General features: G+C 60.1%; 2 protein-coding genes across 2 annotated transcripts in view; both read right to left on the reverse strand.

The window, feature by feature from the left end:
- The window catches only part of CFB (complement factor B), a 24,009-nt gene that overhangs the window by 10,501 nt on the left and 3,039 nt on the right, over positions 1–10,469 (reverse strand). The window contains exons 4-19 of the mRNA XM_025192933.1: positions 10,236–10,358; positions 9,767–9,900; positions 8,935–9,076; positions 8,202–8,348; positions 7,980–8,069; positions 6,193–6,333; positions 6,003–6,094; positions 5,570–5,681; positions 4,487–4,634; positions 4,230–4,306; positions 3,902–3,993; positions 3,361–3,499; positions 3,046–3,095; positions 2,759–2,941; positions 2,158–2,170; positions 298–513 (exon numbers count right to left, since the gene is read on the reverse strand). Of these exons, the coding sequence (XP_025048718.1) occupies positions 298–513; positions 2,158–2,170; positions 2,759–2,941; positions 3,046–3,095; positions 3,361–3,499; positions 3,902–3,993; positions 4,230–4,306; positions 4,487–4,634; positions 5,570–5,681; positions 6,003–6,094; positions 6,193–6,333; positions 7,980–8,069; positions 8,202–8,348; positions 8,935–9,076; positions 9,767–9,900; positions 10,236–10,358 (1,899 nt within the window). The remainder of the gene's footprint in view (positions 1–297; positions 514–2,157; positions 2,171–2,758; positions 2,942–3,045; positions 3,096–3,360; positions 3,500–3,901; positions 3,994–4,229; positions 4,307–4,486; positions 4,635–5,569; positions 5,682–6,002; positions 6,095–6,192; positions 6,334–7,979; positions 8,070–8,201; positions 8,349–8,934; positions 9,077–9,766; positions 9,901–10,235; positions 10,359–10,469) is intronic.
- Positions 241–1,626, reverse strand: LOC106723015 (complement factor B-like). Its single transcript, XM_014526230.2, has 2 exons — positions 1,301–1,626; positions 241–513 (listed from the first exon to the last, which is right to left on the reverse strand). The coding sequence occupies exons 1-2, from the start codon at positions 1,578–1,580 to the stop codon at positions 260–262; spliced, it is 534 nt and encodes a 177-aa protein (XP_014381716.1). The 5' UTR covers positions 1,581–1,626; the 3' UTR covers positions 241–259.

A 10,469-nucleotide genomic window follows, 5' to 3' on the forward strand; every position in this document is an offset into this window, starting at 1 on the left:
GGGTGACTCCAGACCCCCTGAGACCCTCCCAAATCCCCCAGACCCTCTCAGGAAACCCAGACTCTCCCCAATTCCCACAAAACCTCTCTGCCTCCTCCAGTGCCCACAGCTCTCCCTGGTGACTCTAACCCCACCAGACCATCCCAATGACCCCCTGAGACTCCCCCTAAATCCCTAAGGACTTCCCAGCTCCTCTCAGTGACCTCTTCAGCCCCACTGGTGACCTCAGACCCCCCAAGACAGACTCCACCCCACCAAATCACCCCAGCCCTGCCTCCAGGTCCCACCCAGACCCACCTCGGCACTCAGCCTTGGCCACAACCCGGTTCTGGGTGTCCCGTAGAGGGCTCCACATGCCGTTGCTGCGGCAGGTGCGCAGGGCTACGGGGTGCGGGTACTTCCCCTCTGGGCATATGTAGCGCAGCCACCGGCCCCTATCTGCCACCTCCGCCTGGCCCCCCAGGATCGGGGCCGCCTCCGGGTCACAGCTGCCCTCCGCTGCAACTGCCGCCCCTGGGGGGACACAGCATGGCCAGGGTCATGTGGGCCTGATCCTGGAGAGTTGGTGGGAACTCGATCCTAGGCCACCTGCTGGTTAAGGGCCCCGATCCTGGGGGCAGGGGGCCTGGTCCGGGGGGCAGGGGGTCGTGATATGGCCTGATCCTGAGGCAGAGGGCCTGATTCTGGGGGAGGCGCTGAGGGGGTCCTGATCCTAGGGACAGGCAGGAACAATCCTGAGAGGGGCTGGGGGTGCTGATCCAGGCCTGATTGTGGAGGTCTGGGGGCCCTGATATGGGTCTGATCCTGGGGGTAGTGGGTCCCAACACTGGGGAGGGCTAGGGTCCCAATCTGGGTCCAATCCTAGGGGGTAGGGGTCCCGATGTGGGTCTGATCCTAGAGGCAGGATCCTGGGAGGGGGCTGAAGGTCTCAATCTAAGCCTAATCTGGGCCTGATCCTGAGCATGAGGGCTGGGGGGCCTGATCCTGTGGCTTGGGAGCATTGTTCCACTTGGCTGTTGCCCCACCCCAGACCTGGTCGCATCGTGAGGCCCAGGAAGGACATTGTGGGGGTGGGGGTGGGGGTGGAAGGATCCAGACCCCACTGAGGGTCCCAATCCAGGCCTGATCCTGAGGGCTGTGAGAGTGTGTGTGTGTGTGGGGGGGGGTTGTTCCACTTGGCCCTCTCCACCCACCCCAGCATTGGTCGCATGCCCAGCACCCAGGGAAGCCCATGGCAAGGTTGGGGGTAGGGAGAGGTCCCGATCCAGCCCGATCTGTGGGGCAGGTGGGGGCCACCCACCGGAGCCAGCCGGGACCAGGAGCAGGAGGCAGGCCAAGATCAGGATCAGTGCCCTCGGGCCCATGTCTGTCCGTTCGTCCGTCCTCTTGCCCCGCAGCTGTCTCGTCTGTCGGGCTGGGTTGGGGCTGGGGAGGGAAGCCTGGAGGGGGGGCAGCCCTGCTCTTGCGTCACCCCCCTTCTGGGAAATAGCTCTGGGGAGGACAGGGGGGATTCCCCGCAGGGTGTAGGGAGGGGACCTTGCAGAGGAAGGGGCGGGGGGATGCAGAGAGAACCCAGGCATCCGGGACAGAGGGGAGGGTCACCCCAGGGAGAGGGGGAAGCAGGTGAGTTCTGGGAAGAAGAGACAGGGGGGAGGCAGAGGGTGCGGCCTAACCCCCCCCAACCCCTCCATTGGTTGCTACTTCCCTGTTGCCCCGGCCAACACCTGCGTTCCCTGGAACAGGGTGTGGAGCGAACCCAGGTGTCCGGGCACCCTGCCCAGGCCCCAGACCCCCTGCCAAAGAACCCTCCCCCTGACACGCAGCCCACGGGGTCTGAAGTTCAGACTGTGTTTGTCTGGTGGGGGTCGTTAACCCTGCACCTGGGGCACTGTCAGGGGGAAGCTCGCTGCCTAGGGGCACTATCAAGGACAAGGTCCCTGCCTCAGGGCACTGTCAGAGGGAAGCTCACCACCTCAGGACACTGTCGGGGGGAAGTGAATAGCCTTAGGCCACTGTCAGGGAGAAGCTCCCCACCTTGGGGCACTGTTGGGAGGGGAAGTTCACCACCTCAAGGCACTGTTACAGGGAAGCTCACTGCCTCGGGGTACTGATACAGGGAAGCTCACCACCTCAAGGTGCTGTTACAGGGAAGCTCACTGCCTCGAGGCACCTGTCAGGGGAAGCTCACAGCCTCAGGGCACTGTTACGGGAAGCTATCAGCCTCAGGGCACTGTCAGGGAAAAGCTCGCAGCGTGAGCACAGGCCAACAACCACAATGAAGTTCTGTGTTGACACCAGGACTTTATTGTTCCATCAGCAGCACGGGATGCTGGGAAGGGACTGAGCGCAAAGGACTGTGGGCCATTGGAGCAGAGCACAGGATGCTGGGTCGGGCCCTGGGATTTTGGGGAGAGATATGCTGGCCAGGTCACGGCTGCGTCTGGAGCAAGGCATTCTGGGATGTCAGGGGTGGGGGCCCCACACACTGTAGGGCATGCTGGGATGTTGGGGGTCTCTACAGCAGGGCATGCTGGGATGGTGGCAGTGGGGGCCCCTGCCCTGGCCCATGAAGGGATGTCAGGGGTCTCTACAGCACAATATGCTGGGAGTCTCTGGGATGGCGTTGATGGGGGGCACCCACTCTGGGGCATGCTGGGCAGCGGGAAGTCTTCTCAGCAGGGCATGCTGGGATGGCAGCGATGGGGGCCATTCCCCGGGGCATGCTGGGATGGTGGAGGTCAGGGACGAGGGGTCAGGCCGGGGGCAGGAAGTGGAGGGCGGGGCTGAGGTGCTCCCGCAGCCAATCCTGGGTCTGGAAGAGGCTGAGGTAGAAGTCGCGGGGATGGTGCCTGCGGGGCGGTGGCTTCCTCTGCATCCGCCCCTGGTTGTCAGGGCGACTCTGGGCACACGGGTTGTAGGTGCCCCAGCTGACCACGCCCACCTGCAGGACAAGGCGGGGGCAGGGTGAGGGACCCAGGCATTGACCTCTCCCGCTCCCCGCCCAGGGGACCCAGGAGTCCGGGCCAGTGCGGGGGCTGCACCCACCTGGAAATACCTCATCTTCTTCTCCACGAACAAGGACCCGCCGGACTCACCTGGGGGGAGGGGAAATTGAGGCCTGGGGGGGGCCAAGAGGCCCTGCCCCTATGGGCCAGATGGAGGGGGGGGGGGGGCCCCCCCCCCCCCCGGCCTAGTGCCCTCCCCCCCAGCCCCACCCCCACTGGTGCCACTATCCCAGCATGCCTTGCTCAGGGACTCCCACCTTCCCAGCATGCCTCATTCTGGCCCATGCCCTGCTCCCCTTCCCAGTATGTTCCTCCCTTCCCCCTGCCCCGCCTCTTCCTAGCATGCCCTGCTGACCCTTGCAGGTGGAGGCCTCAGGCTCGCCGGTGCTCTCAGGGCCGGAGCAGAGAAAGCGCTGCGTGACCACATCCGACACGTTTGCCTTGCCTGCATATAGCGTCCCCGGCTGCACTGCTCCCTCTGCGCAGTGTGCCCACTGTGGGGGGACGGGTGAGTGCCAGGGTGCCTTTCTGCCTGCACACCTGAGTCCCCTTTGCCCAGATACTGAGGTTCCCCTCCATCAAAGGGGCTGGGGGAGCCCAGATGCCTGGGTTTCCCCCACCTGCCAGGGTTCCTAGATGCCTGGGTTTCCCCTGACCCGCCTGCCTGGGTTCCCTCCAGCAAGGGGGCTGTGAGAGCCCGGATGCTTGGGTTCCCCCCTTGCCCTGATGCGTTGGTTTCAACCTGCCTGGACACCAGAGTTGCCACCCACCCAGACACCAGGGTTCGCTCTAGCGAGGGAGCTGTAGGAGCCTGGGTTCCACCCCACCCAGATGCTGGAACTGCTCCCGCTCAAGACACCTGGGTCCCTCCCCTCCCAGATGCCTGGGTCGCTCACCATCTCATTGGTCTTGATGTGCACGCTCAGGCGCTCATTGTCCAGAGAGATGAACTGGGCCGGGACTCGTGCCTGCCTCAGCAGTTCCACCTCTGCCGGATGGACGGACAGAGAGATGGAAATGTCAGGACCCTGCGACGGACCCCCACCCCATGCCAGAGGTGAGACACAGGGCTGCCCAGGAGAGCCCGGACAACTGGGTTCTCTGCACAGGGTTGGGGCTGGGGGATAGGAGTGGAAGGAGCTTGGGAGCCTGGATGCCTGGGATGGGGACGGGGTCTGGAAGCAGCGGGGTGGGCGCCTGGACGCCTGGGTTCTCTGCACCCACCGTGGTCCTTGCAGGTCGCCCTCGCTGGTTTCCTCAGGGCTCGGTTCGCCTCCTTGGTGCAGGGCAGACAGATTGGCCTGGGGGGTGGGGCTCATACTCATGGCCATGCCCCATCTTCAAGCCACACCCACAATCTCTAAACCAACCCTTACCTCTATGCCCTGCACTAAGCCCCACCCCTCACTTTCTATGCCCCGCCCACACTCTATGTCCAAACCCCATTCTCTAAGCCCCACCCCTTCGTATGCCCCCCACACCTGATGGTGGCGGAAAAGTGCACGGGTCTCTCCAGCTGCAGCAGGGAGAGGTCATAGTCATAGAACTCAGGGATGCCTTGGTCCACCTTGGCCCGGACGTTGTACTGCGGGTGGTCGAAGCGCTGCGCAATTTGGATATCCGTGGAGCCTGTCGCGGCCCCCAGGTCAGGATCGAGCCCGCCCCGGCCAGGATTGGGGCCCATCATGGATCAGTATTGGGCCCCCTCCGCCAGAATTAGGCCCCCACAGGTCAGGATCAGGGCCCATCATGGGTCAGGACTGGGAACCCACTCCCCAACAGCCAGGATCAGGCCCCCACAGGTCAGGGTTGGGCCTCTTGCAGCCAGGATCAGGCTCTCTGGTCAAGATTGGACCCCACAGCCAGGATCGGGGACTGTCATGGGTCAGGATTGGGCTCCTCCCAACAGTCAAAATTGGGCCCCCGCAGGTCAGGATTGGGCCCCCCACATCCAGGACTGGGGCCTCCCTGGCAGAATTGGACCCCAACCCAGCCAGGATGGGGTCCCCAGGTCAGAATCAGGGCCCATCATGGGTCAGGATCAGGCTCCCCTACAGCCAGGACCCCCAGGTCAGGATCAGGGCCTCACAGGCAGGTTCAGCTCACCCCCCAGTCAGGACTGGGACTTCTCAGCCAGGATGGGGCCCCAGCTAGGATTGGGCCCTCTCCAGGTCAGAATTGGGCCACTTCACAGTCCAAAATTGCCTCCCTCCCCACTCCCAACCTCCTGCAAGGGTCCTATCCTCCCACAGGTCAGGATTGCACCCCACCAGGATCAGGCCCATCATGAGTCAGCATCTGCCCCCCACCCCCAAGACAAGATTGAACTGGGTGTCCAGTGCCCACTCCCCTAGCCTCCCTGGCCTGATCCTGACCCATGATGGGCCCCGATCCTGACCTGTGGTGGCCTGATCATCATCACTGTGGTGGGGCCTGATCCTGATCCGGGGAGTTCCAGGGGACCTCTTTTCCCACTCCTACTGGACACTTGGGTTCCCTGGGTGGGGAGTGGAGACTGTGGGGTGGGAGAGAGTTGGGAGGCTCCCAGATGCCTGGGCCCTTACCTATGTTGACCCTCCAGAGCTCGGTGTCCTGCACGTTGTTGAAGCAGTGTGCAGCTGTCAGCACCCAGCGGTCGGCCACCAGTGACCCCCGGCATGACTCCCCCCGCTCCGGCTGCAGGGTCCGGGGGGTCCAGGTCAACCACCGTGGGAACCCTGGTGTCCAGGGTCTGTCCCCCACTTTCTGGAGAACCCAGGTGCCCAGGGAGCACTGGGTGTGAGACCCAGGCATCCAGGTGGCACTGGCCAGCCCTTAGGTAGGTGGGGGCTCTGGGGTGGGGTAGGGGACCCAGGTGTCTGAACAGCACTGCCTCTGGGTAGGTAGGGGGACCTGGGACAGGGTAGGGAACCCAGGCATCCAGGCTGGGGCCTATCTGAAGCCTTCAGGGGGCGGGGGTAGGACATAGGGAACCCAGGCATCCGGGCTCCCCCTTACCCTAATGACTACATGCCAGGGGTTCATCTGCTGGGCCGTGGCACCCTCTGAGTGGTTCCCGAGTCCACACGCCTCCCCGATGCTCTTCACATCTGGAGAGAGAGGGGGTGGGGTCAGCTCCGACCCCTCTCCTCAGCCCCAGGAGGAGAAGGGGATCTGGGATCTGCCCGCCGGGGGGGCAGTTCTATACCCAAGATGGTGTCCAGGGTAGTGCGGAGCTCCACGGGGCCATTGAGCTTGAAGGCATGTTGCTCCCCAATCTTCTTGGAGGCAATGGCGTTGAGGTCTTCCCACTCCACATCCATCTGCCCCACTCCAAAGGCATAGATGTCTGAGAGACAGGGCAGGTGTTGGTGCACCTAGGCCCCACTAGGCCCAGGCACCTTGGGAAGGGATGTCAGGAAAGGTGGGTTCCGTGGCATGGGGGCATTTGGGAACTTGCTGGAGCTTGGGGTAGGCAGTGGGGCACCAAGGACTGGGGTTGGGGCACCTAGAACAAGGGTTGGGGCACCTACAATGGGGTTGTGGCAGCTAGAACTGGTGTGGATGTACCTAAAACCACAGTCAAGGTGGTAGGAACCAGCATTGAGGTACCTAGAACTGGGATTGGGGGCACCCAGAACCATGGTCAATGCACACTGAACTCATGTTGAGGCATTTACCACTAGAGTTGAGACACCTAGAACCAGGATTGGTACATGTAGAATTGGGCTGGGGCACCTGGAAGTGGCTGTGGTACTTAGACCCAGGATTTGGGCACCTAGAATGGGTGTTGGGGCACATAGAACTGGTGTCGATGTACTTAAAATCACAGTCAAGGTGTCCAGAATTAGGGTTGAAACACTTAGACCTGGGGTTGGGGCCCCCTTGAGCTAGGATTGGAGCATCTCTAATCACAGTTAAGACATACCTAATTAGTGTTGTGGTATCTGGAGCTGGGGTTGGGGCACCTTACCAAGGTTGGGGCACCTAGGACTGGGATTGGGGGCATTTAAAACAGCAGTCAAGGCACCCAGAACAAGTGTCAAGGTATCTAGGATTGCGGTTGGAGCAACTACAACAGCAACTGGGGCACCTAAAATCTGTGTGAGTGCACCTAGAGTTACATTCAAGGCACCCAAAACTAGCATTGCGGTATTTAGGACTGCAGTTGGGGGCAACCAAAACTGGGATTGGGGTGCTTAAAATGGGATTGGGGTGCATAGAATGTGAATGAACCTACAAGCATGGTCAAGGCGCCCAGAATTAGTGCCAGCATATCTAGGGCTGGGGTTAGAGCATGTAAAACCATTGCTGGGGCATCTAGAACAGCAACTGAAGCACCTAAAACTTCAATTAGGGCACCCGGAACCTGTGTGGATGCACCTAGAACTGTGGTCAAAGGACCCAGAACTAGTGTTGAGGCACCTAGAATGGGGATTGGGGCACCTAGAGCCTGTGTGGATGCATCTAGAACCATGGTCAAGACATCCAGAGCTAGTCTTTAGGCACCTGGAACCAGTGTTGGGGCACCTAGAACCTGTAGTGCAAAGAGCTCAGCTCCCGGGCCCTGTACAGGGACTGGGGGCCCCAAGACTAGCACAACCCCCACATATGTATGGATGCACCTAGAACCACAGCAAAGACCTCTAGAACCACAGTGGAGGCACCTAGAATCAGGGTTGGGGCACCTAGAACCTGCAACACAAGGAACTCGGTGCCCAGGTGTTGACCAGGCACTGCGGTTCCAAGGGCTGGCTGAGACTGGCTGGAAAAGCAGTGGGTAGATTCCCAGAGTCAGAAGGGCAAGGAACCCAACACTGAGGCACCTAGAACTGGGGAGCTTCCAGTGTTAGGCCTCTGGTACCCAGCAGCCAATTGTGTATCATCTGGCTACTCCAGGAACCAATAAGAGGCCAGCTCTAGGATCAGCTTGGAAGCACCTCGAATAGGCATGGCCTGAAGACCAGCACCAAGACCCTTCAGGGCCCAACTCACCCAGGTAATCATTCCTGTCTGGCTTCACCTCCAAGACATCTTCGATTTTGGTCACAGCATGTTTTGGGGACCCGCCCATGTTGAATTTGCCTGAAACGGCATCCAGTGGGAGTGAATGGGCGGGGCTGGGTCCTTCTCCACCAGAATCCCACCAGGGAAAACTAAGTCTGGAGCCACAGAAGGGTATGGAGAAGACCTCTCCTCCCCCTGGCAGATCCTCACCATCCGTCAGCAGGATGACAGCATGCCTTACTTTCTTCCACTCATCCGGTTTGTTGGTTTTGGACAACGCCTCCTTCTGGAAGATGATCCAGTGATAGATTTCCTGAAGTGCATCATGGATGTTGGTCCCTGTCCTGTTGCCATGAGCTGAGGGAGTGAGGGAGCGAATCAGGAGACCTGGACACCTAGAACCATCATGGAGCCCCCCATAGCGGCCACGAAGCCTTTTGCTGGTGTTGATGCACCAAGAACCCACTCACTGTGGGTTTAGGGAACCTGGTGCTCCCATGAGGTCCTGGTTGGGGACTGAGACACCTAAAACCCACCCCTATAGCTACCGTGACCTCATGACCTGTCATGGCTGCAACCTCATGACCTGTCATGGCCATGACCTCACAACCTGTCACAGTGGTGACCTCATGACCTGTTGTGGCCATGACCATATGACCCATCTCAGCTGTGACCACGGCTTGTTGTGGCCATAACCTCATGGCCTGCTGCAGCTGTGACCTCACATCCTCTCATGTTGGGTCTTGACACGCCTTGATGCTACTGGATGGGAAGTTTCTTCCACCACTCCTCAGGGCAGGCAACTGAGTCACCTCCCTCCCCAAACCGGCAACAGTTGTTTCAAGGAAACTTCCTGTGTCCTCACTGGGCCATGGATGACTCTGCCGGCATCCTTGGAAGACCTAGAACATGGACAAGGAGAATCTAGAACCCAGCATGGCACCTTTCTTGCTCATGTGGTTCTCCACACGTTCAAGGACTTCGTCAGCATCGCCAGCTTCTTCTCCATTTATGGGAACGATCACGATGGGCTTGGATGCATACGAGATGATGGCAAATTTCACAGGCACATCAAAGCTGGCAATCTGGGGGTGGGGGGCAAAAGAGAAGGGAGGCAAGGGAGCATGGAGTCAAGGGGACAGGGCAGAAAACCAGGGGAAGACCCGCCTTGGAAAACACTGGGGGGGGCAGGGGCGGGTCTCAGAGCCTGACCTGGTAATTAGGTACCTAAAACCAACCTTGGGGCACCTAGAATGTGCTCTGGAGGCACCTGGGATTGTGACCTAGGCTCTGCTTTGCCGATGACAGCTCCCCAGGGAAGCCTGAAATGCCAGCAGTGGCTCCTGTAAGGTGCTGCGACACAACTGAGCCAATGAGGAGGCCCCTCTCTGGTTCCTGCCTCTGGGAAGGGGGTTGGCCTAAATGGGCCTGTGCAGATTCCTTCCAGTCCTACCTGTCTATGACTATGACCCTATGTATGCCCTCTGGAGGCCTCTTCTAGTCCAACATCTCTATGACTATCGTTCAATGATTTCTGGATGTCCCTTCTGGCTGCTGGATGATCAGAGTAGTGGCCAGCTGGACAACAGACCAGTGGTCCTTGGACTACTGGACTATAAGGCTACTTGACTAGACTATTAGACTAGTAGGCTATGGACTTCAGGACTAATAGACTAGGTTCACCAACACCCACCCGCAGCCACGACGGGCCTTGAGGCACCTAGACACAGTGCCAGGAAGCCCAGGACCACTCCCCACATCCACCTCAGGCTCACCCGGTCCACCATGATCTTGACACAGTCCTTGAAGACCTGGAAGTTGGCCTCACTGACGCTCTTGGAGGCATCCACGAGCAGGTAGAGGTGGAGGACACCGTCCTGGCTGAGGATCAGCCGCCGCTCCAGGGAGTCTGTCCCAGGATGTAGGGCAAATGGATAAGTGGGGCACTCAGGGTGAAGTAGGGGAGATGACCCCAGACCCTGCCCTTGTGGGGATGTTTTAATGCCCCCCAACTTCCTTTTTGTCCCCCCTAGGGCCTAAAAAAATCCTAGAGATTCCCCCCCTAGGGGTTTCATCTCTGATCACCCCCTTCTTCACCCCCCTGGTGCTTTGATCTCCCCCAGCCCCCCACCCCCTTGGAGAGGGGTCTCATCCCCGATTCAGCCCCTGATATTGACCTCTCACCCCTCACCCTGACTTAGGAGCTCTCCCTAACCTCCTCTCCCACCCCTGGGCAGTACTCACAGGTCTTGAGGACAGGCTGGTTTTGGTCGGTGGAGGTTGAGGAGGCCACAAGACCCAGGACACTAAGCAGGGATGCCCTGAATGAGGCCCTGACATCCTCAGGCAAGTCGTAGGAGAAAGGGACTGTGGCAGGAGGACAGAGCAGGGTTAGTATGAGGGTGGGAGAATGATGTCCTGGGTTTAAGGACATCTCAGGGAAGTGGAGCTGGGCTGGGAGGATCCACAGGGGAGTCT

The sequence above is a fragment of the Alligator sinensis genome, unplaced genomic scaffold, assembly GCF_000455745.1.
Source record: "Alligator sinensis unplaced genomic scaffold, ASM45574v1 scaffold184_1, whole genome shotgun sequence".
NCBI classification, from domain to species: Eukaryota; Metazoa; Chordata; order Crocodylia; family Alligatoridae; genus Alligator; species Alligator sinensis.